A 26,716-nucleotide genomic window follows, 5' to 3' on the forward strand; every position below is an offset into this window, starting at 1 on the left:
TCCCGGTCTATTCAGCCTCTCCTTCTAACTATCAAGTCCTGGCAGTATTCTCATAAATCTTTTCTGCACTCTTTCTAGTTTAATAATATTCTTTCTATAATAGGGTTATATAAGATGTTCGATTTTTCTCTTTAATTTTGTTTCTAGTTGTAGCTCGGCAAAGATATTTGGCATAAATTTGAAGTTCCTGAAGCTTGTTAAAACTACTCATCTTGTGGTTTAGACCTCTTCGCACTGCCCTGTAGTTGGGCACTGCATGTGCTGGAACAGACTGAGGCTGGTCTTTGCCTGGCACTTCCAGCCTGAATTCATTATTCACACTGTCCAAATAACGGATATCTCGGGCTTATTTAGAATTTCACATGTCCTGTGTATAAAATCAGGTCTATAATTTTAATATAAACTTGTACTCTCTATACTGACTGTCCTGTTTTTCACTTGTGTGCATTTGCAATATTGAAACGCTTTGTTCCTGGTGGGTGAATTTCAATATGATTTGAAGGGTTTGCTTTTATTTAGATGGTGGATCTGCTATGTATATTATATGCACTGTAATCTTGAGAGCTTATGGACATCCTTGTACATGAATTGCAAAAAAATAACAAGTTACCATGCAGGGAAGGCAAATGGAATATAGGCCTTCATTAGTGACTGGCAGTAGTGGACTCGCCAACACTAAGGGTATTCAAATGGTCATTGGATAGACATATGGACGATAAGGGAATAGTATAAATGGGCTTTAGAGTGGTTTCACAGGTCGGCGTAACATCGCGGGCTGAAGGGCCTGTACTGCGCTGTTATGTTCTATGTTCATCGCCTTGCAGCAATAGAGTATAAAAGTAGGGAAGCCTTGCTACCACTGTACAGGGCATTGGTGAGACCACTCCTGGAGTAGTGTACAGTTTTGGTCTCGTGTCGGAAGCAGTTTCAAGAAGGTTCACTAGGCTTTTTGCAGTGATGAAGGACTTGTCCTATGAGGAAAGGTTGGGCGTATCCTCATTGTTCTTAGAAGGATGAGAATATGAGGTGATCTCATTGAATCACAGACTACACTGGCTGGGGAATCTAGAGCAAGGAAGCACAGTTTAAAAGTAAGGGATCTCCCATTAAGATGAAATGAGCTTCTTCTGAGAGGCTCAGTAATCTTTGGAATTCTCTTCTACAGAGCAGTGGAGGATGGGTTATTGATTACATTTAAGGCTGAAATAGACAGATTTTTGGTTGAGAAAGGCGTTAAGAGTTATGGGGGACAGGCTGGAAAATTGGTTAAAACAACTATCAAATCACCATGATACTGATTGGAGGAGCAGGCTCTGGACCAAATGGCCTAGTTCTCCAATTTCTGATATGTCTTTATCGGGCATTACATTGACCATACTTTTAAACAGTTCATGTGATCCCATGATAACGAACTGAAACATTGTCAAATTCTGGTTTGGTTTCTGTTGGAAAATGCTTTGGAAAAGCCTAGTTCTCTTTAATGGCCCATTTTGTTCACATCAACTCATGTACAATGATTTTCTCAATGCCTTTTTTAATGTGAAGGTGAAAGATGTCCTTATTTACAGTTTGAGTCCAATTATTGTTTCTCCCCCTCTGTTTCAGGGTTATTTTGGTGCAGTGGGTGCCTTGTTGGAGCTTGTCAACTCCATTTGAATCTTCGAAAGAGAAATTTCCTTGTGCCTTATGTTCACTCAGTTGTGTGGCTCCTACAACATGGCTGCAGTTGAAGAGAAACCACACACATTTTAATTCAAGCTGTATTGTAGCAAGATTCCTCTGAACGCTGCTTTTTGCGGGAGGGGTCGGAGGAAGGGAAGAGGCTGTTTAAATGAGCACCTTTATATCAAATAGTCTGCAACTATCTGCACTTCCTTTTATTTAAAATATATATATATATTTATTCAAATTTTCCAATGAAGTTTCAACAAAACCCCCCAACAAGAAAATAGAAGCAAGAACACAACAATCAGAAATTATACATTGGATTTCCCCCATATACAATAACACCCCATATAACATTTTAAAAGCACAAAATAGGGGAAAAAAAACACTCACCCAAACGCCACCCCAAAAGACCCCCCCCCCCCGGGCAGCTGCTGCTGCTGACCTCCTAACGCTCTGCGAGATAGTCTAGGAACGGTTGCCACCTCCTGGAGAACCCTTGCACAGACCCTTGCAAGGCAAACTTTATCCTCTCCAGCTTAATGAACCCTGCCATGCCATTGATTCAAGCTTCCACACTAGGGTGCTTTGCATCTTTCCATAGTAGCAAAATCCTCCGCCGGGCTTCCAGGGATGCAAAGGCCAGAATACCGGCCTCTGCACTCCCGGCTCGTCCGATACCCCAAATAATGCCAATCCCCAGCTCGGCTTGACCTGGGCGTTCACCACCTTGGACATAGTCCTCGCAACACCCCTCCAAAACCCATCCAGCGCCGGGCACAACCAGAACATATGGACGTGGTTTGCCGTGCTCCCCGAGCACCTCCCACATCTGTCCTCCACCCCAAAGAACCTACTCAACCTCGCCCCTGTCATATGCACTCTGTGAGCAACTTTGAACTGTATTAGGCTGAGCCTGGCGCAAGAGGAGGAAGAATTAACTCTACTCGAGGCATCAGCCCACATACCCTCATCTATCTCCTCCCCCACACTTGCCCTTTAATTCCTCCACCGAGGCCTCCTCCTCTTCCTTCAGCTCTAGGTAAATTGCCGAAACCTTGCCTTCTCCAACCCATACACCCGAAATCACCCTGTCCTGAATCCCACGTGCCGAAAGCAGCGGGAATTCCCTCATCTGCCGCCTTACAAATGCCCTCACTTGCATGTACCTGAAAGGGTTTCCCGGGGGTAGCCCAAACTTCTCCTCCAGCGCCCCTAAGCTCGCAAACGTCCCATCGATGAACAGGTTCCCCATTCTTCTAGTCCCTGCCCGAAGCCAGCTCCGAAACCCCCCATCCATCCTTTACGGGACGAACCGATGATTCTCCCGAATTGATGACCAAACCAAGGCTCCAACCTCGCCCCTGTGTCGCCTCTATTGCCCCCAGATCTTCAGCATCGCCGCCACCACCGGACTCGTGGTGTACCTTGTCGGCGAGAGCGGCAGCGGTGCCGTCACCAGCGCCCTCAGGCTCGTGCCCACACAGGACGCCATCCCTAGCCTCTTCCACGCCGCCCCCTCTCCCTCCATTACCCACTTATGGATCATCGCCACATTGGCAGCCCAATAATAGCCCCACAAATTCGGCAGCGCCAGCCCCCCCCCCCCCCCTTGTCCGTGCTACGCTCCAGAAACACACTTCACCCTCGGGGTCTTATTCGCCCACACAAATCCCATGATGCTCCTGCTTACCCGTTAGAAAAAGGCCTTGGGGATCAAAATGGGAAGGCACTGTAACACACAGAGGAACCTCTGGAGGACCGCCATTTTGACCGACTGTACCCTACCCGCTAGTGAGAGTGGCAGCATATCCCAACCCCCCCCCCTAACTGGACCAATCCCCTCCATTTCCTAGATTCCCTCAGTGCATGGCCAGCTGCTCAATTGCCAGTGCAAAGAACAAGGGGGATAGGACCTGCCTCGTCCCCCGGTACAGCCGAAAGTACTCTGACCTCCGCCGGTTCGTAGCCACACTCGCCACAGGGGCTTTATATAGCAGCCTGACCCAACTGATGAACCCCTCTCCGAACCCAAACTCCGCAACACTTCCCAAAGATACTCCCACTCCACCCGATCAAAGGCCTTCTCCGCGTCCATAGCTGCCACTACCTCTGCTTCCCCCTCCACCGAGGGCATCATAATCACATTGAGGAGCCTCCGCACATTTGTATTTAGCTGCCTACCCGTCACAAATCCCTCCTGGTCCTCTCAATCACCCCCGGGACACAGTCCTCAATTCTCATAGCCAGCACCTTCGCCAGCAACTTAGCGTCAACATTGAGGAGCGAGATCGGTCTGTACGACCCACATTGCAATGGATCCTTGTCCCGTTTCAAGATCAAAGAAATCAACGCCCTGGACATTGTCGGGGGCAAGGTCCCCCCCCCCCCTCCCTTGCCTTATTAAAAGTCCTCACTAGCAACGGGCCCAGCAGGTCCACTTATTTCCTGTAAAATTCAACCGAGAACCCATCCGGCCCCGGGGCCTTCCCCGCCTGCATGCTCCCCAATCCTTTAACCAGCTCCTCCAGCCCAATTGGCGCCCCCAAACCAGCCACCTCCTCCTCCACCCTCGGGAACCTCAGCTGATCCAGGAATCGTCGCATCCCCTCCTCCCCTGCTGGGGGCTCAGACCTGTACAGATCCCCATAGAAGTCCCTAAATACCTTGTTTATTCTCACCGCACTCCGCACCGTATTCCCCCCTCTATCCTTGACCCCACCAATCTCTCTCGCTGCCTCCCTCTTACGAAGCTGATGTGCCAGCATCCGACTCGCCTTCTCCACATACTCGTACGTCGCCCCCTGCGCTTTCCTCCACTGTGCCTCTGCTTTCCCTGTGGTCAACAGGTCGACTTCCGTCTGGAGATTCCGTCGCTCCCTAAGTAGCCCCTCCTCGGGGGGGAGGGGGGGGGGGCCCTCTGCATAGCTCCTGTCCACCCTTAAAATCTCCCCCACCAACCTCTCCCTCCCCTCTCTCTTCTCCCTGTGGGCCCTAATGGAGATTTGCTCTCCCCTGACCACTGGCTTCAAAGCCTCCCAAATTACCCCCACCTGCACCTCCCCATTGTCGTTGACCTTCAAGTATCTTTCAATAGACCCCGCACCCGCCCGCACACCCCCTCATCCGCCAACAGTCCCACATCAAGGCGCCACAGCAGGCGCTGGTCCCTCTCCTCCCCAACTCCAGCTCCACCCAATGCAGGGCATGGTCCGAGATGGCTATGGTTGAATATTCCGTTCCCTCCACTTTCGGGATTAGCGCCCTACTCAAAATGAAAAAGTCTATCTGGGAGTAGGCTCTATGGACATGGGAAAAGAAGGAAAATTCCCATGCCTGCGGCCTGGCAAACCTCCATGGATCCACTCTTCTCTACCCCCCCCCCCCCCAGCGAATTGAGCATCGTGCTCATATATGCCCCGGCATCGGGCCCCTCCACTCCTTCAGGGAGACCCAGAATCCGAAGATTCTTCCTCCTCGACCTATTCTCCAGGTCCTCAGATTTTTCCGCCCACCTCTTGTGCAGCGCCTCGTGCGCCTCCACCTTCACCGCCAGGCCCAAGATCTCGTCCTCGTTCTCCAAGGCTTTTTGCCGCACCTCCCAGATCGCCGCCCCTTGGGCCTTCTGGGTCTCCACAAGCTTCTCAATCGCCGCCTTCATTGGCGGCAGCATTTCTGTCCTCAGCTCATCGAAGCAGCGTTTAAGAAACTCCTGCTGCTCCTGCGACCACTGCGGCCACGCTGCTTGGTCTCCACCCGCTGCCATCTTGCTTTTCCTCCCTCGCACTTTCCGCTGCACCAGGATCCACTCCTGGTCCAATCCATATACTGTTGGGGGGACCTTGCTGTCATCATCCCACACTGGAAGCCATCGAACAATTGCCGTTGGGGCCCCTCTGAAGAGCCCAAAAGTCCGTTCCCGGCGGGAGCTGCCGAATGTGCGACCTACCTAGGCATAGCCGTAACCGGAAGTCACTTCCTTCCTTTTATATTTATTCCTGTAAAGCTTTTCCAACTCAAAGGGACAATTGGAAGTTTGTGTCTGTGTCTAACATTAGTTTTCCTTCTCTCCTTTTGTGGTTTTCCTTCTCTCCTTTTGTGGAGTCTTGGGGAATTATTTTTCTAAACTTAAATAGCTATTTTGTTTAAAATTACATTGCAAATGCAGATGTCTACATGAAAGGAAATCCGAGCAGGATTTAAATAATTTTTAAGTTCAAGTGTTGTGGAGGGGGAGCAATGTCATTTTAGCCCTTAATCCAATTAATTGGTGATTTAGAATGTGTTCCTTGAGTTTGAAATTTCATTGAACTGGTGTAGTTATGATGAATACTTTAAAATCTATTTTTATAGATATCATGCATCTATTCATTTAATATTTCCAGTTTTATTTTTACCTAAAGTCCATCAATCCCCACCATTGCATCACTATATTTTCCCCCATTAAATACAGTGGGTACCAGAACCCTTACTCTTGGGGTCATGTGGTAGCTGCTTGGGTTCACTGAATGACCAGCTTGTTTAGTCATGCAGAGAATCAGGCTTAAGCAAGTTTGAAATGCAGAGTTACCCCCATACTGCCGTGCTTCATTTCTCTTTTTCTATGAAAAAGAATTGGCTGGTTATTCCTTTTTAATAGTCACTGCTGTTTAAACATTCAGTAATGACACGAGTTGTTAACTTGTGTTTAATGTCCCATAAAGAGTATGGAATGTATTACCAGCTCTTTGTATAAGTGGTTGAGGCAGCTTCAGATTGACCAATGTCAAGTCTGTAACACAGTTATAGATTTCTGAGAGCCACTGCAAGCTGTTTGAGCTCTGTTCTCCTGGTTTATGACTCCGTGAACCCCTTGCTTTAATTACTGTACTGTAATCGCTCCCAGATGCCCCACTTTATTCTCCATAATTTGGCCATTTTGGGGAAAAAAAGGTAATTTCATGAGTTGGGTGTTTAAAGCGTGTATTGAAATGAAACTGCTAACCATCTCCACCTTGGCCCCTTTGATGCTGACAGGTGTGTACAGTGCTTTGCTTCCTGATGCACCTTTATTTATTTATACTGCACATGTAAAAAAATAAATATATTTTACACATAGGAACTATTGAATGGCGTGAACTTTTAAAAACATTTGTGGGGCAGCTTTCACATTTCTGTTTGCTGATTGTCAAAAATGGAAATTATTTTCACACAAAGTTGTTTCAACATAGAACACAAGTGCCTATTGAGGCGGAGGAGAAAATTTTGAATGGATCCTGTGAATTGGTAAGGAAATGACCACCTTCAATGCCGTAAATTATATATACCATCCGTGGCTGGGAGAGTGATCAGATCTTCAAGACTAAGCATTTTAAATCCAGATCTGTTGCTGTATTCATTAACTCATTAATGAGACACACTTTTCAATCAAATTGCCAGTGTTGCTCATTGCAGTGAGTGTCATGGTGACACCGATGTGGTGACAATGATTTATTTTTTCATGTATACAGAACTAGATTATAACGTTTTTCCTTTTTATGTAATTTGGATTGGATTTTGTTTATTGTCACTTGTACCGAGGCACAGTAAAAAGTATTTTTCTGCGAGCAGCTCAACAGATCATGCAAAGAAAAGGAAATAAAAGAAAATACATAATATGGCAACACAAGGTCCACCATGTAACTACATAAACACCGGCATCGGGTGAAGCATACAGGAGTGTAGTGTTAATGACGTCAGTCCATAAGAGGGTCGGTTAGGAGTCTGTGACAGCGGGGAAGAAGCTGTTTTCGAGTGTTCGTGCGTGTTCTCAGACCTTTGTACCTCCTGCCCGATGGAAAAAGTTGGAAGAGTGACTAAGCCCGGTGGAAGTGGTCATTGGTTATGCTGCTGTTGATGATGCTGCCTGCTTTCCCCAGGCAGCGGGAGATGTAGATGGAGTAAATGGATAGGAGGCAGGTTCGTGTGATGGACTGGGCTGTGTTCACGACTCTGTGATGCAGCCAGATAGGGTGCTTTCTAGGGTGCATCTGTAGAAGTTGGTAAAAGTTCATGTGGACATGCCAAATTTCCTTAGTTTCCTGAGGAAGTATAGGCGTTGTGCTTTCTTGGTGGTAGCGTCAACGTGGGTGGACCAGGACATATTTTTAGAGGTGTACCCCTAGGAATTTGGAACTGCTAACCATCTCCACCTTGGCCCGTTTGATGCTGACAGGGGTGTGTACAGGATTTTGCTTCCTGAAGTCAATGACCAGCTCTTTAGTTTCACTGGCATTGAGGGATAGATTGGTGTAGCTGCATCACTCCACTACGTTCTCTATCTCCCTCCTGTATTCTGACTCATCATTATTCGAGATCCGGCCCACTATGGTTGTATCGTCAGCAAACTTGTAGATGCAGTTGGAACCAAATTTTACCATGCAGTCGTGTGTGCGCAGGGAGTAAAGTAGGGTGGGGCTAAGTACGCAGCCTTGCGAGGCCCCGGTATTGAGGACTATTGTGGAGGAGGTGTTGTTCATTCTTACTGATTGTGGTCTGTGGGTCAGGAAGTCAAGGATCCAGTTGCAGAATGAGCAGCCAAGTCCTAGGTTTTAGAGCTATGATTTCATAGATTTCATAGAATTTACAGTGCAGAAGCAGGCCATTCGGCCCATCGAGTCTGCACCGGCTCTTGGAAAGAGCACCCTACCCAAGGTCAACACCACCACCCTAGCCCCATAACCCAGTAACCCCACCCAACACTAAGGGCAATTTTGGACACTAAGGGCAATTTATCATGGCCAATCCACCTAACCTGCACATCTTTGGACTGTGGGAGGAAACCGGAGCACCCGGAGGAAACCCACGCAGACACGGGGAGGATGTGCAGACTCCGCACAGACAGTGACCCAAGCCGGAATCGAACCTGGGACCCTGGAGCTGTGAAGCAATTGTGCTATCCACAAGGCTACCGTGCTGCCCGTGATACGAGCTTGGGTGGGATTATGATGTTGAAGGTGGAGCTGTAGTCAATAAATAGGAGTCCTTCTTGTCGAGATGCTCTAGGAATGAGTGTAGGGCCAGGGAGATGGCATCAACTGTGGACCAGTTGCGGCGGTATGTGAATTGCAGTGGATCAAGGCGTTCTGGGAGTATGGAGGCGATGCACTTCATGACCAACCCCTCAAAGCACTTCATTACGACTGAAGTCGGGGCCACTGAACGGTAGTCATTGAGGCACGTTGCCTGGTTCTTCTTTGGCACTGTATGATGGTGGTCTTGTAGCAGGTGGGACCTCTGAGCAGAGTAGGGACAGGTTAAAGCTGTCCGTGAACACATCTGCCAGCTGGTCCGTGCAGGCTGAGTGCACGATCAAGGATCCCGTCCAGACCCGTCGCCTTCCGAGGGTTCACTTACAGGAAAGCCGATCTGACTTTGGAAGCTGTGATGGTGGTTATGGGTGTGTTATGGGCTGCTGGAGCACATAATAAGACTAGCACATACAAGGTATTCCTTAATTGTTGGGGGCAGTAAAATGGCTAATAGCATCAGACATGTTAGGCGTAATAGATTATACATGTGCCAAAGTATAATCTAGTAAGTAGTCCATTTCCAGTGTTGGTGTGCATTCTCTCAGTACTAATTAAGTAAAATTTTGCAAAGCTCTTAATGCCATTCAATGCACATTCCTGTAACTACTCCGATAGGGACATCAGTCTTGTATCCAGTAACACTTTGGGGATTTTAAAATTAAAATAAGCTTGTTAACAAGAGAAAAAGCACAAGATTTCAGTTACAGTGAAAACTACTCTTACAAAACATTCCCGCAAAAAGACTTGCTTAGACCCCCAAGTTACTGCCCAGACAGCACATATAGATAGATGATCAGCTAAAAATGATAGTCCTATTACCCCAGGCAAGCTGCTGTTGCTTTAGTGAGGCTTACCACACGACTCTCAAACTTCCGGTCTGCTGTGGAAATCTTAAAACATCAGGACAATACTACATTTTTGTAGCCTCAATGCTGGATGGTTAATTCAAACTACATCATCTCCCAGCCTGGAGCTGTTTCCAGCAGGTCTTCCTCGCACAGCCGAAGGCTATGCTCTCAAATGTCCTTTTCCACTTTCATCTACCATTCTTTGAACTCGGATTTTGAGTTTCTCTCTTTTTTCCCCCCCCCCCTCCGCCCTTCTGGGTAAAATAAAATGTAACGACCTTCCCTTGTTTACTTATGAAACATTTGCCTACTCTCAAAGCCTTTAACTACCCGTTGAAATTTACCTGCTGGAAACAGCATCCCTGGGTATCTCAATTCAAATTTCTAAAACCTAGCCTATTTACTTATAAACAACTTGACCAGGAAAATCTCCTTGCAAATCAACACCGTTACTCCTTTCCCTCACCTTTCAGGCAAAAGGTCTCCATTAATCTTTTCCCAGCTTAATTAAATCATTTACACAGACACATTGCCTTCTTGACAGAATAATACAACATTCCACAACAAATTTGAAAAAATAGCTTCCATTCTCATACTGGTTCAAGCAAACTTCAACTGTAATGAATCTTTAGGCATTCTATATATGTCACAGGGGATTTGGAGCATATTGCCAGGTGTTGGATGAAAGGAGCCCACAGTGTAAAAGCTCAAAACAGATGCAAAATTGACAGCTCCTGACACAAGACAATCCCTAGATAAAGGAAAATTCAAAGAGCATGCAGAATTCTATATAAAAGCAAATTACTGCAGATGCAGGAATCTGAAACGAAAACAGAAAATATTAGACAATCTCAGCAGGCCTGACAGCATCTGTGGAGAAAAGGGAGCCAACATCGATTCTGGATGACTTTGTCAAAGCAGAATTCTATGGCTGTCATCTTTGGTAAAGTCTTTACCAAAGATGACAGCCATAGAATTTCATTCAACACCTGGCAATACGCTCCAAATCCCCTGTGACATATAGAAGCCCTACAGTGCATAAAAGAGACCATTCGGTCTTTCAAGACCCTCTGAAAGCGCACCCTACCTAGGCTCACTCCCCTGCCCTATCCTAACCCCACCCAATCTGCACATCTTATAATAATTTTTACTGTCACAAGTCGGCTTGCATTGACACTGCAATAAAGTTACTGTGAAAATTCCCATGTCGCCAATCCACCTAACCTGCACATCTTTGGACTGCGGAAGAAAAGCGGTGGAATCCCACGCAGACAGAGAATGTGCAAACTCCACACAATCACCCAACGCCTGAATTGAACCCGAATCCAAGGTGCAGTGAGGCTGGTAATCATGCTGCCTCGTAAAGGTGTACGTAGTGTGATTGGCATACTTTCTAATGCAGAATTAACTTTTTACCTGTTGGAAAATTAAAGCCATATGAAAGCTCTGCATTTTGCTGCGATGCCTAAGTGCAGGTCATTATTAAACACACATGTATGTAGGTACCTCACCCCTCTGATCCCTTTGTGAATGGAAAGGACAACAGCATTGAACCCTATACTGTTCGGGAATTAAAAGTAATGATCAGGAACTTCCGGGTGCGGCGATGACCAGCTAAGTCGCACGTTTCGGCAGCTCCCGTTGGAACGGATTTTTGGGCTCTTAATAGGAGCCCCAATGGCAATTTAAATGGCCAAAAACACTGTGCGGTAAACCAGAAGGGATCCCCCACCCCCCCGGACACGCATGGATAAGGGAGAGGATAGCGGCCGGATTGCGGAGGATCCTCTGGAGCAGCGGCAAGGAAGGGAAGCTCAAAGCAAGATGGCGTCGGAAGGTGGCCGCTTGTTATGGGGCCCGGACCAACAAGAGTTCTTGCGGCGCTGTGTGGAAGAGCTGAAAAAGGAGTTGAAGAAGGAGCTGTTGGCCCCGATATTACAGGCGATTGAAGGGCTAAAGGAGGAGCAGAGGACCCAAGAGCTGGAGCTTCGGGTCGTGAAGGCAAAGGCTGCTGAAAACGAAGACGAAATACAGGGCCTGGTGGTGAAGGCAGAGACGCACGAGGCACAGCACAAAAGGTGTGTGGAAAGGTTGGAAGTACTGGAGAATAATTCGAGGAGGAAGAATCTAAGAGTTCTGGGTCTTCCCGAAGGCGCAGAAGGGGCGGACGTCGGGACATATGTGAGCACGATGCTTCACTCGCGAATGGGATCGGAGGCCGCGACGGGCCCTTTGGAGGTGGAGGGAGCTTCGAGTTCTGACCCGAAGGCTGGAGAAATACCCCGAGCTATAGTGGTGAGGTTTCTCCGCTATAATGACAGAGACGGTCCTCAGATGGGTGAAGAAAACTCGGAGCTGTAGGTGGGAGAATGCGGTGATCTGCGTATACCAGGGCTGGAGTGCGGAGATGGCGAGAAGGAGGGCAAGTTTTAATCGGGCTAAGGCGGTGCTTCACAAAAAGAAGATCCAGTTTGGAATGTTGCAACCGGCGAGATTGTGGGTCACACACCAAGGGAAGCACCACTACTTTGAGACGGCAGAAGAGGCGTGGACATTCATTGTGGACGAGAAGCTGGAATAGTCTGGCGAGAGAAAGAACTTTTGGGACAAAGTGGTGGGGTGATGATGTGGGGCGAGGAAAAAGGGGGTGGGGGGATGTTTTTTTTTTTCAGTTTGTTAATTTTGCGATCTTGTAACTTTTCTCTCTTCCCCATGTTAGGGGGGGGGGGACTATGAGGAACTGTGGGCGCCGGCCATTAGGGGCGGGGCCGAGTGGGAAACGCAGGCTTTGTTCCCGCGCTATGGTAATTATGCTGGGAACAGGGACGCAGGAAGGAGGGGGCCTCGCACAGTGGGGGCCGAGGACAAGGGGGGAAGCCGAGGTCAGCCAGAGTTCGCTGACTTCTGGGAGCAACATGGGGGGTGCAACTATGCTAGAGGGGGATCGGGGAGAGGGGGGGTTAACTGGGTTGTTGCTGCTAAGGAGAAGGGGGAGCTGTTATGGGATGGGGTGGTCGAGGCGGGAGGGCGCCGTCGGGGGGATACATGGGTACGTGGGAACCGGGTGAGGAGCTGGGTTAAAAAAGGGGATGGCTAGTCGACAAGGGTGGGGGGGGGGGTAAAGAGCCCTCCAACCCGGCTGATCACGTGGAACGTGAGAGGGCTGAACGGGCCGATTAAAAGGGCACGGGTACTCGCACACCTAAAGAAATTAAAGGCAGATGTGGTTATGTTGCAGGAGACGCATCTGAAACTGATAGACCAGGTCAGACTACGTAAAGGATGGGTGGGGCAGGAGTTTCATTTGGGTTTAGATGCGAAGAACAGGGGGGTGGCTATTTTAGTGGGGAAACGGGTACTGTTTGAGGCAAAGACCATAGTGGCGGATAGTGGGGGTAGATATGTGATGGTGAGTGGCTATGTTGCAGGAGACGCATCTGAAACTGATAGACCAGGTCAGACTACGTAAAGGATGGGTGGGGCAGGAGTTTCATTCGGGTTTAGATGCGAAGAACAGGGGGGTGGCTATTTTAGTGGGGAAACGGGTACTGTTTGAGGCAAAGACCATAGTGGCGGATAGTGGGGGTAGATATGTGATGGTGAGTGGCAGATTGCAAGATGAGGCGGTGGTTCTGGTGAACGTATATGCCCCGAACTGGGATGATGCAAATTTTATGAGGCGTATGTTGGGATGTATCCCGGACCTGGAGGCGGGAAAGTTGGTAATGGCGGGAGACTTCAATACGGTGCTTGAACCAGGGCTGGACCGGTCGAGGTCCAGGACCGGGAGGAGGTCGGCAGCGGCCAGGGTACTCGAGGACTTCATGGAACAGATGGGAGGGGTAGACCCCTGGAGATTTATTAGGCCTAGGAGTAAGGAGTTCTCATTTTTTTCTCCCATGTTCACAAAGTATACTCCACGGATAGACTTTTTTGTCTTGGGAAGGGCACTGATTCCGAAGGTGACAGGGACGGAATATACGGCCATAGCCATTTCGGACCACGCTCCACATTGGGTAGACCTGGAGGTAGGAGAGGAAAAAGAACAGCACCCACTCTGGAGAATGGATATGGGCTTATTGGCGGATGAGGGGGTATGTTTAAGGGTGAGTGGGTGCATCGGAAGGTACTTGGGGCTTAATGACAATGGAGAGGTTCAGGTGGGAGTGGTCTGGGAGGCGTTGAAGGCAGTGGTTAGAGGGGAACTGATATCCATAAGGGCACATAAAGGGAAGCAAGAGGGTAAAGAAAGGGAGCGATTGCTGAAAGAACTTTTTGAGGGTGGACAGGCAAAATGCGGAGGCACTGGAGGAGGGGACTGTACAGGGAAAGACAAAGGCTACATGTGGATTTTGACTTGCTGACCACGGGTAAGGCAGAGGCACAGTGGAGGAGAGCACAGGGTGTACAGTATGAGTATGGAGAGAAGGCGAGTCGGCTACTGGCCCACCAATTGAGGAAGAGGGGAGCAGCGAGGGAGATAGGTGGGGTGAGAGATGAGGAGGGAGAGATGGAACGGGGAGCGGAGAGAGTGAACGGGGTGTTCAAGGCATTTTATGAGAGGTTATATAAGGCTCAGCCCCCGGAAGGGAAGGAGGGAATGACGCATTTCCTGGATCAGCTGGAATTCCCTAAGGTGGAGGAGCAGGAGAGGGCGGGACTGGGAGCACAGATTGAGATGGAGGAGGTGGTAAAAGGGATTGGGAGCATGCAGGCGGGGAAGGCCCCGGGGCCGGACGGATTCCCGGTGGAATTTTATAGGAAGTATATGGACCTACTGGCCCCGCTTTTGACGAGAACCTTTAATGAGGCCAGGGAAAGGGGGCATGTGCCCCCGACTATGTCGGAGGCAACGATATCGCTCCTTTTGAAGAAGGAAAAAGACCCGCTGCAGTGTGGCTCCTACAGGCCCATTTCCCTTTTAAATGTAGATGCTAAGCTCCTGGCTAAGGTGATGGCGACGAGGATAGAGGACTGTGTCCCGGGGGTGGTCCACGAGGATCAAACTGGGTTCGTTAAGGGGAGACAGCTGAACACGAACATATGGAGGTTGCTAGGGGTAATGATGATGCCCCCACCAGAGGGGGAGGCGGAGATAGTGGTGGCGATGGACGCCGAGAAAGCATTCGACAGAGTGGAGTGGGATTATCTGTGGGAGGTGCTGAGGAGATTTGGTTTTGGAGAAGGGTATATCGGATGGGTACAGCTGCTGTATAGGGCCCTGGTGGCGAGCATGGTCACGAACAGACAGAGGTCTGACTACTTCCGTCTTCATAGAGGGACGAGGCAGGGGTGTCCCCTGTCTCCGTTACTGTTTGCATTGGCGATTGAGCCCCTGGCTATAGCACTGAGGGGCTCCAGGAAGTGGAGGGGAGTACTCCGGGGAGGAGAAGAGCACCGGGTATCCTTGTATGCAGATGATTTATTGCTGTATGTTGCGGACCCAGTGGAGGGGATGCCTGAGATAATGCAGACACTCAGGGAGTTTGGGGAATTTTCGGGGTACAAATTGAATATGGGGAAGAGTGAGTTGTTTGTGGTGCATCCGGGGGAGCAGAGCAGGGGAATAGATGACTTACCACTGAGGAAGGTAACAAGAGACTTCCGGTACTTAGGGATTCAGATAGCCAGGAGTTGGGGAACCTTACATAGGCTTAATTTAACAAGATTGGTGGAACAGATGGAGGAGGATTTTAAGAGATGGGACATGGTGCCCCTGTCACTGGTGGGTAGGGTGCAGGCGGTCAAAATGGTAGTCCTCCCGAGATTCCTTTTTGTGTTTCAGAGCCTTCCGGTGATGGTCACAAAGGCTTTTTTCAAGAGAATTGAGAAAAGTGTCATGAGTTTTGTGTGGGCCGGGTAGACCCCGAGAGTGAGGAGGGGGTTCTTGCAGCGTAGCAGGGATAGGGGGGGGGGCTGGCACTACCGAGCCTAAGTGAATACTACTGGGCCGCCAATATCTCAATGGTGCGTAAGTGGATGGGAGAAGGGGAGGGAGCGGCGTGGAAGAGATTGGAGATGGCGTCCTGCAAAGGAACCAGCCTACAAGCAATGGTGACGGCGCCGTTGCCGTTCTCCCCGAAGAAATACACCACCAGTCCAGTGGTGGTGGCAACACTAAATATTTGGGGGCAGTGGAGACGACATAGGGGAAGGACGGGAGCCTCGGTGCGGTCCCCGATAAGAAATAACCATATGTTTGTCCCGGGGAGAATGGATGGGGGATTTGGAGCATGGCAGAGAGCTGGGGTTGTGCAACTGAGAGATCTGTTCGTAGACGGGACGTTTGCGAGTCTGGGAGTGCTGACGGAAAAATATGGGTTGCCCCAAGGGAATGAATTTCGATACATGCAACTGAGGGCTTTTGCGAGGCAGCAGGTGAGGGAATTCCCGCAGCTCCCGATGCAGGAGATTCAAGATAGAGTGATCTCAGGGACATGGGTGGGGGATGGTAGGGTGTCGGATATATACAGGGAAATGAGGGACGAGGGGGAGATCATGGTGGATGAGCTGAAGGGGAAATGGGAAGAAGAGCTGGGGGAAGAGATTGAGGAAGGGCTGTGGGCTGATGCCCTACGTAGGGTAAACTCATCATCCTCGTGCGCCAGGCTAAGCCTGATACAACTCAAGGTTTTACACAGGGCGCATATGACCGGAGCAAGGTTCAATAAATTTATTGGGGTAGAGGATAGGTGTGGGAGATGCTCGAGAAGCCCAGCGAACCACACCCACATGTTTTGGTCATGTCCGGCACTGCAGGGGTTCTGGGTGGGGGTGGCAAAGGTGCTTTCGAAGGTGGTGGGGGTCCGGGTCGAGCCAGGCTGGGGGTTGGCTATATTCGGGGTTGCAGAAGAGCCGGGAGGGCAGGAGGCGAAAGAGGCTGATGTCTTGGCCTTTGCGTCCCTAGTAGCCCGGCGAATGATATTGCTTATGTGGAAGGAAGCCAAACCCCCGGGCGTGGAGACCTGGATAAATGACATGGCAGGGTTTATAAAACTAGAACGGATAAAGTTCGCACTAAGGGGTTCGGCTCAAGGGTTCACCAGGCGGTGGCAACCGTTCATTAACTACCTTGCAGAACGATAAAGGAAATGGAAAGGTAACAGCATCAGGGGGGAGTGGGCGGGGGGGGGGGGGGGGGGGGGGGAGGGCCCAGGCGGGTCCTCGGGTGTTTTTTGTATAGATATTTATTAGGCTATGCATATTGGATTGTTTGATTTTATTTTTGGAGAGTTATTATTTTTGATATGGCAGTTGCCATTTAGTTTATATATTATTTATTTATTTGTTAAAAACGGCCACTGTTATTTATACTGTTTTATTGTTGTAAAAAGGAAAACCTTTGTATTGTCTTGTTTGGCCAAAAAATTTGAATAAAACATATTTAAAAAAAAGTAATGATCACGAAACCATTGTTGTAAAATACAATCTGATTCACTTATGTCCTTTGGGGAAGAAAATCTGCCATCCTTACCTGGTCTGGCCAACATGTGACTCCAGACCCACAGCAATGTGGTTGACTCTTAACTGTCTCCTCGAGGGCAATTAGGGAAATAATCACACAGGCTGTTTTGTGCTGAATGGTGTTGAGCTTCTTCAGTGTTTTGAAAAAAAAATTTCTTAGAGTATCCAATTAAGCTTTTCCAATTAAGGGGCAATTTAGCATTGCCAATTCACCTAATCTGCACATCTTTGGGTTGTGGTGTGAAACCCACGCAAACACTGGGAGAATGTGCAAACTCCACACGGACAGTGACCCAGAGCCAGGATCGAACCTGCGACCTTGGCGCCGTGAGGCAGCAGCACTAATCACTGTGCCACCGTGCTGCCTGAGCTTCTTTAGTGTTATCGGACCTGCACTCATTCAGACAAGTGAAGAGTATGCCACCACACTCCTGATTTGTGCCTTGTAGATTGTGGATAGGCTTCAGGGAGTCCTGAGGTGAGTTACTCGCCACAGGATTCCTAGCCTCTGACCTACTCTTGTAGACACAATGGACGGGTTTCTCCGTTCCGTACCACCAGATTTCTGGTTCAGCACACTTGCGATTCTCCATTTCGCCGGTCGCTCGATGGGATTTTGCATTGTGGGGCAGCCCCATGCCGTCGGGCTGCCGGCAAAACGGAGAATCCCGACGGCGGAGAATCCAGCCCAATATTTATATGGCTGCTCCAATTTCTGGTCAATGGTAAGCCCCAAGTATATTTGTAATGGGGAATTCTGCGATTTTAATACATTGAATGGCATTGAATTGGAGATGCTCATTGCGTGGCACACTTGTTACTTGCCACTCATCTTGTTGCACATGGGTACAGCGGTTTCAGAAGTGGCAAATTATACTGAACCAATCCATCAGCAAACATCTGATGGAAGAAAGGTCATTCATGAAGCAGATGAAGATGGTTAGCCCCAGCACATGACCCTGATGAACTCCCTTGGAAGATGAGAAGGCATTTGGCTGTGTATTGCACGTCGAATGTATGCCTTGCTAGGTTGTGGATATATTTGAGGGATTGATGCACACAACTTGAATAGATTGACCAGTAATATTCGCATGACACAAGTGTCAGGCAATGATCATCTACAACAAGGGAGGATCTCACCACCACCTCTTGACATCCAATAACATTACCATTACTGAATCGCCCACTATCAACAACCTAGGGTTACCATTGATCAAAAAATGAATTGGATTACAAGTTAGGAGTGTGATGGAATACTCTCCACTTGCCTAGATGAATGGATCTCCCAACAACACTCAAAAATCTTGATACCATCCAGGACACAGCAGCCCCTTCATTGGTACCCAATCCAGCAATTTACTTCCTCCTCCATCGGCACACAGTGGCATTGGTACCCAATCCAGCAATTTACTTCCTCCTCCATCGGCGCACAGTGGCATTGGTACCCAATCCAGCAATTTACTTCCTCCTCCATCGGCACACAGTGGCATTGGTACCCAATCCAGCAATTTACTTCCTCCTCCATCGGCGCACAGTGGCATTGGTACCCAATCCAGCAATTTACTTCCTCCTCCATCGGCGCACAGTGGCATTGGTACCCAATCCAGCAATTTACTTCCTCCTCCATCGGCGCACAGTGGCATTGGTACCCAATCCAGCAATTTACTTCCTCCTCCATCGGCGCACAGTGGCATTGGTACCCGATCCAGCACTTTACTTCCTCCTCCATCGGCACACAGTGGCATCAGTGTGCAGCATGTAAAACAGCCACTATCCAAGGCTCCTTTGACTGCACTGTCTAAACTTGCAACACCTAATACCTAGAAGAACAAGGGTAGTATTGTGTGGGAACACTGCCGCATGCAATTTTCCTTCCCAGTCATACACTATCCTGGCTTGGAACTTTATTACCATAAGACCGGAAGACATAGGAGCGGATGTAAGGCCCATCGAGTCCACTCCACCGTTCAATCATGGCTGATTTCAACTCCATTTACCCGCTCTCTCTCCATAGCCCTTAATTCCTCGAGAAATCAAGAATTTATTAACTTCTGTCTTAAAGACACTCAACGTCCCGGCCTCCACCGCCCTCTGTGGCAATGAATTCCACACACCCACCACTCTCTGGCTGAAGACATTTCTTCTCATCTCTGTTCTAAAGTGACTCCGTTTTATTCTAAGGCTGTGCCCCCGGGTCCTAGTCTCCCCTGCTAATGGAAACAACTTCCCTACGTCCACCCTATCAAAGCCATTCATTATCTTGTAAGTTTCTGTTAGATCTCCCCTCAACCTCCTAAACTCCAATGAATATAATCCCAGAATCCTCAGACGTTCATCGTATGTTAGGCCTACCTTTCCTGGGATCATCCGTGTGAATCTCCGCTGGACCCGCTCCAGTGCCAGTATGTCCTTCCTGAGGTGTGGGGCCCAAAACTGCACACCGTATTCTAAATGGGGCCTAATGCTTTATAAAGCTTCAGAAGTACATCCCTGCTTTTATATTCCAAGCCTCTTGAGATAAATGACAACATTGCATTTGCTTTCTTAATTACAGACTCAACCTGCAAGTTTACCTTTAGAGAATCCTGGACTAGGACTCCCAAGTCCCTTTGCACTTCAACATTATGAATTTTGTCACCGTTTAGAAAATAGTCCATGCCTCTATTTTTTCCAAAGTGCAAGACCTCGCACTTGCCCACGTTGAATTTCATCAGCCATTTCTTGGACCACTCTCCTAAACTGTCTAAATCTTTCTGCAGCCTCCCCACCTCCTCCATACTACCTGCCCCTCCACCTATCTTTGTATCATCGGCAAACTTAGCCAGAATGCCCCCAGTCCTGGTCATCTAGATCGTTAATGTATAAAGAGAACAGCTGTGGCCCCAACACTGAACCCTGCGGGACATCACTCGTCACCGGTTGCCATTCCGAAAAAGAACCTTTTATCCCAACTCTCTGCCTTCTGCCTGACAGCCAATCGTCAATCCATGTTAGTACCTTGCCTCGAATACCATGGGCCCTTATTTTACTCAGCAGTCTCCCATGAGGCACCTTATCAAAGGCCTTTTGGAAGTCAAGATAGATAACATCCATTGGCTCTCCTTGGTCTAACCTATTTGTTATCTCTTCAAAGAACTCTAACAGGTTTGTCGGGCACGACTCCCCTTACTAAATCCATGCTGACTTGTCCTAATCCGACCCTGCACTTCCAAGAATTTAGAAATCTCATCCTTAACAATGGATTCTAGAATCTTGCCAACAACCGAGGTTAGACTAATTGGCCTATAATTTTCCATCTTTTTCCTTGTTCCCTTCTTGAACAGGGGGGTTACAACAGCGATTTTCCAATCCTCTGGGACTTTCCCTGACTCCAGTGACTTTTGAAAGATCATAACTAACGCCTCCACTATTTCTTCAGCTATCTCCTTGAGAACTCTAGGATGTAGCCCATCTGGGCCCGGAGATCTATCAATTTTTAGACTTCTTAGTTTCTCTAGCACTTTCTCTTTTGTGATGGCTACCATATTCCACTCTGCCCCCTGACTCTCCTGAATTGTTGGGATATTACTCATGTCTTCTACTGTGAAGACTGACGCAAAGTACTTATTCAGTTCCTCAGCTATTTCCTTGTCTCCCATCACAAAATTGCCAGTGTCATTTTGGAGCGGCCCAATGTCAACTTTTGCCTCCCGTTTGTTTTTAATGTATTTAAAGAAACTTTTACTATCATTCCTAATGTTACTGGCTAGCCTACCTTCATATTTGATCCTCTCTTTCCTTATTTCTCTCTTTGTTATCTCCTGTTTGTTTTTGTAGCCTTCCCAATCTTCTGACTTCCCACTACACTTTGCCACATTATAGGCTTTCTCTTTTGCTTTGATGCATTCCCTAACTTCCTTTGTCAGCCATGGCTGCCTAATCCCCCCTCTGATAACCTTTCTTTTCTTTGGGATGAACCTCTGTACTGTGTCCTCAATTACTCCCAGAAACATCTGCCATTGCTGTTCTACTGTCTTTCCCACGAGGCTCTGCTCCCAGTCGATTTTCATCAGTTCCTCCCTCATGCCCCTGTAGTTACCTTTATTTAACTAACACCTTTACATCTGATTCTACCTTTCTTTCAAATTGGAGATTGAATTCTTTCATATTATGATCACTGCCTCCTAAGTGTTCCCTTACTTTAAGATCTTTAATCAAGTCTGGCTCATTACATAACACTAAGTCCAGAATGGCCTGTTCCCTCGTGGGCTCCATCACAAGCTGTTCCAAAAAGCCCTCCTGTAAACATTCAATGAATTCCCTTTCCTTGGGTCCACTGGCAGCATTATTTGCCCAGTCCACCTGCATATTGAAGTCCCCCATGATCACTGTGACCTTGCCTTTCTGACATGCACTTTCTATTTCGTGGTGCATTTTGTTCCCCTGGTCCTGACCACTGTTAGGAGGCCTGTACATAACTCCCATTATGTTTTTTTTGCCTTTGTGGTTCCTCAACTCTACCCACACAGACTCCACAACATCTGACCCTATGTCGTTTAGTGCTATTGATTTAATTTCATTCCTAATTAACAAGGCAACCCCGCCCCCTCTGCCCAATTCTCTGTCTTTTCGATAGGTTGTGAATCCCTGGATGTTTAAATGCCAGTCCTGAACCCCCTGCAACCACGTCTCTGTGATGCCTACCACATCATACCTGCCAGTCACAATCTGGGCCACAAGCTCATCTACCTTGTTCCGTACACTGCGCGCATTTAAATATAGCACCTTCAATTCTCTATTGACCATCCCTTTTTGTTTTCTTAGTGTGGCGGACCTTGGTTTACTGAGCCTTTCCATACACTGTGTCATATTTTGTGAGATGGGGACTATCATAACCTCTCCCGAGTTCTGTCTTTTCGTGCTTTTTTGTATTCCTAAGCAGCTCCGCTTCCCACTGATTACTTCACCTCTTGGTTCCCTGACTTTCCCTCCTCCTCCCCCCCCCCCCCTCCCCAAATCTCTAGTTTAAAGTCCTATTGACCATCCTATTTATTCTTTTTCACCAGAACACTGGTCCCAGCTCGGTTCAGGTGGAGACCATCCCACCTGTCCCAAAACTGATGCCAGTGCCCCATGAAAAGGAACCCCTCTTTCCCACACCACTCTTTCAGCCACGTGTTAACTTCCCTTATTCTTGCCTCCCTATGCCAATTTGCACGTGGCTCCGGCAGTAATCTGGAGATCATGACCCTTGAGGACCTGTTTTTTAATTTGAATCCTAGCTCTTTATAATCTCTAAACAGGTCCTCTTTTCTAGAATTGCCTATGTTGTTGGTACCGACATGGACCTCAACAACTGGATCCTCCCCCTCCCTCTCCAGTATCCTTTCAAGCCGGTCAGAGATGTCCTGCACCCTAGCACTGGGCAGGCAACATACCATGCGGGACTCTTTATCCTGCTCACAAAGGATACTATCTATCCCCCTGATAATAGAATCCCCTACAACTACAACTTGCCTATTTACTCCCTCCCCTTGAATGGCCTGCTGAACCATGGTGACTTGGTCAGCTGACTCATCCTTCCTGCAGCCCTGTTCGCCATCCACACAGGGAGCAAGTGCTTCATACCTGTTGGACAGGGTCAAGGGCTGAGGCTCCTGAGTTCCTGACTGCTGGTTCCCTTTACCTGCCTGACTTGCAGTCACACCCTGCTGTCCCTGGCCACTGGCAGGATTTAAACTACTTACTCTGACAGGTGTGACTGCCTCCTGAAACACAGTGTCCAGGTAAGTCTCCCCCTCCCGGATGTGCCTCAGTGTTTGAAGCTCAGACTCCAGCTCATCAACTCTGAGCCGGAGTTCTTTGAGCAGCCAACACTTACTGCAGATATGGTCGCTGCAGCTCGCAATGGGATCTGCCAGCTCCCACATCAAGCAGCTCAAGCACGTCACCTGACCAGCCATCTCTAATTAATTAATTTAAGTTTACAAGTTTAGCTGTTTTTTTTTAAATTTTGGGGCAGATTTGCTATCAACCAATCAGATCACAGCTTCCCTCTGACATCAGGAAGAAAAAAAACATTCCTGGTTACCTCACAGCACCAAATTACCAAGGTTCAAATTCTCACTCTGTGTCTCACTCACTCAGGCTGTGTCTCCTTGACCAGCGCAACAGTTGCTTCCATGTTACTGGGACAAAATCCTGGAACTCCCTAACACCATTTTGTGTGTACCTACACCGCATGGACTTCAGCGGTTCAAGAAGGTAGCTCACCACCACCGTCTTATGGTCATTTCGTGATGGGTAATATATGTTGGCCTAGCAAATGATATCCAAATCTCAGGAACAAATATAAAAAAATAACTTGTCTATTTTTAAAAAATTGTTCTCTGTATATGTGTTGTTGGCATTTACTGCCCATCCTAAGCTGCAAAGGGAGTGGTGAACTTCTTTAAACCACTGGGGCTTTTCAAAGAACATTAAAATATGTCCAAATCAGAATTGAGCATCAAGTTTTCAATTATCCTTTGGGATTGTCACTGGAAACTTTAAAATCTCGATTTGACTTTTATGTTTGAATTTTCATTTTGGTTTATATATCTCCCTGATCACAATGTAAAACATTTGTAAAGCAGTTACCATCAGTCCTGATGAACCATTTGTAAACAGAGAGAGATGTACCATCTGTGAATTTGCTTGCAACATAAACACTCTCTGTTAACTCCTCAATAAGGCAATAAAGCCACGTTGAATCAGCCAGTTAACAGAATTCACTTGTGTATCTTAGTTCTACCGATTGGAAAGCTGGTCACTTTATATTCTTTACAGCGACGTGGGAACATCATCCAACTACAACACATCAAAATTTATGAGATGGTGAGGAATGTGGTCCTATTTCCAGAGCAGCTGTCCTCTGTGTGTGTGTGTGTGTGTGTGTGTGTGTGTATAATATATATATATATATATTGACTCGATTTTGTGAAGTTGCTTTAAGGTCAAAAGTGTTTTATAAAACACCTCATGTTGTGCTGATTAATAGTTATGTAAAGCCATGATTTTTGCAAGCCAAATCTGTTTATTACCAATTGCAATCTGTTGTTGCTAAATTACAGTTAAGTTTATCTGAATAATCTACTTTGCACAATTTGAGAGGATTTAGGATTTTAATTTTCATGTGGAGGATGAGCAGTGAAGCAAAAGCGGTTATACTAAATGTCCTGTTTCAGCCTCGCAACTTCAATGTATGTCATACACACTCATGACCTTCTTCTGTGACGCCTCCATGTGTTCGACTTGTTGCAGAAGAAAGAAATGGAGCGCACATTTTGTAATCATTGGGGACATTTCTGGGTTGGATTGGAGGGAGCTCCCAGATGAGGCTAGGGATTAGAATTATTTGAGGACTTAAGTGAGTGCTCTGGTTTATTTGACTGTAGCAAGAGTAACACTGATGAGCATAGCTTCCCAAGAGGTGCCATAGACAGATATACAGGTTTGTCTCCAAGCAGCCAATCCCCTATGTCAGCCAACACCGATGATGAGAAATAAATTATTTATTTAGTTACTTATTTAGATTTCCAGTGTTTTTCACACGCTCAGGACCTTGTTGCTCTTTTTAGCCTTAGTTTATTAGCTCTGATTATGTCACCTTTGCTCATGAGTCGCCAGGTATCTTTCTGATACCGCCACGTGGTTCAAGCTCGAGTTATGATTAATAAGTCAGCACACCGCTTAGTAAGATTGAAATCAGCGGTCATTTATTATATACAACAAGTAATGCTTACACAATAATGCTACTCTCTATATAGAAACCTATCACTACTGGCCAAAACTTAACTTTAAGAAGGGCCCACCAGGTCAGTGAAACGAATGGCTTATCGAATCGGATCTGGCCCGCGGGATTCAAAAGGCTGATACGGGTCGATGGCTAGCAGTCTCTATCGGGTAGCGATCGCTGGAGTCAAACTTACGCTTTCTGGTCGATGTTCTTGCGAAGGTCGCGAGCAGGCGAAGAAGGGAGAGAGAGAGCGATCTAAACTTGGCCCCTTATTTTATAGGGCCCAGGGGCTTCCCGCCTCTCGGGGCGGCCCTTGACCCTGAGTCCCAAGTGATTGGACTTGTTCCCAATCACTCGGTTCGATACGTCCAATAACTGGGCGATTCCTCGATCGGGGGGGGGGGGGGGGGGGGTCGTTCACCTGTCTTTGTTTCGGCCATTGCAGGCGCCGACAGGTCTGGCCCGGCATTCAATTGCTAATATGTTGCAATTGTTCCCGGGGATAGCCCATTTAAACTGCAGATGTCTGGGTTGATGTGCTGCTAATGGTCTTGAGTATCGATCTGGGCCGACTTCCCCAGAGCCGAATATGCTATTCTGTCCGTTTGTGTCCTGTTGGCTGCTTTTCCCATCAGCCTTTTCGGTGAGCCATTTTAAATCGGGTTTTGGCCAAATTAATAGGGAATCAGCCATTTTAGGTGGCTACAACCTCCCAACACACTTTACATCCAATGAAATGGTTGGAGTTGTACCTAACGCAAAGGGAGATTGATGGTTGTGGTATTATAGAATCCCTACAGTGCAGATGGAGGCCATTCAGCCCATTGGGTTTGCACCGATCCTCCAAAAGAGCACCTTACCTAGGCCCACTCCCCCAACCCATCCCTGTAACCTCACCTACCTTTGGACGCTAAGGCAATTTTAGCAGCCCATCCACCTAACCTGCACATCTTTGGGAGGAAACCGTAGCACCCGGAGGGAACCCAAGCAGACACAGTTCGAACGTGCAAACTCCACACAGTCACCCAAGTTCAGAATCAAAATCAGGTCCCTGGAGCTGTGAGGCAGCAGTGCTAACCACTGTGTCACCGTTCTACCCCACTGTACTTGGAGTCAATCAACTCAGCCCTGGGGCATCGCTGTAGGAGTACCCCAGGGTAGTGTTCTAAGTAGACCATCTTCAGCTGCTTCAATTACCTTCCCTCCATCATCAGGTCAGAGGTAGGGATGTTCGTTGATGACTGCACAATGTTCATCATTCATGACTTCAGATACTGAAGCAGACTATGCCCATAACACCTGGACAATATTGTTTGGGCTGATAAGTAGCAAGTAACATTTGGACCTCGCAACTGCCAGACAATGACCATCTCCAACAATAGAGAACCAAGCCATCTCCCTTGACATTCAGTGGCATTACCATCGCTGAATCCCCCCACTATCAACATTCTGGGGCTACCAGTGACCAGAAACAACTAGATTAGCCAAACAAATACTGTAGCTACAAGAGCAGATCAGAGACTTGGAATTCTGTGGTGAGTCCCCAAAGGCGGTCCATCCTTTACAAGGCATATGATGGAATACTCTCCCCTTGCTTGAACGAGTGCAGCTCCAACAATACTCAAGAAGCTCATCACCATTTAGGACAAAGCAGCTCACTTGATTGGCACCTCATCCACCATCTTTGATATTGCCTCCCTCAACTGTCAATGCACAGTAACAGTAGTGTGTAACAGCTACAAGAAGGATTTTCAGCAATTCACGCACGCTCCTCAAACCTTTACCACCTAGAACACCGCAACTTGGAAGTTTCTCTGCAAGCCACACACCATCCTGACTTTTTAAAATATTATTTCACAGGATTTGGGCTTCACTGGTTAGGCCAGTATTTATTGCCCATCCCTAATTGTCCTCAGGAAGGTGGTGGTGATCTA

General features: G+C 47.8%; 1 protein-coding gene across 2 annotated transcripts in view; it reads left to right on the forward strand.

Annotated features, from left to right (window-relative positions):
- Positions 1-26,716, forward strand: part of LOC140409268 (pantothenate kinase 3-like) — a 163,705-nt gene that overhangs the window by 47,842 nt on the left and 89,147 nt on the right. Inside the window, exon 7 of one of the 2 annotated variants that reach the window (XM_072497629.1) lies at positions 1,606-7,187. The exons of the other annotated variant lie outside the window; for it this stretch is intronic. Within the exon in view, the coding sequence (XP_072353730.1) occupies positions 1,606-1,656 (51 nt within the window). The 3' untranslated portion in view covers positions 1,657-7,187. Of the gene's footprint in view, positions 1-1,605; positions 7,188-26,716 lie in introns of those variants that run through there. 2 annotated transcript variants of the gene reach the window in all.

The sequence above is a fragment of the Scyliorhinus torazame genome, chromosome 3 (genome assembly GCF_047496885.1).
Source record: "Scyliorhinus torazame isolate Kashiwa2021f chromosome 3, sScyTor2.1, whole genome shotgun sequence".
NCBI lineage: Eukaryota > Metazoa > Chordata > Chondrichthyes > Carcharhiniformes > Scyliorhinidae > Scyliorhinus > Scyliorhinus torazame.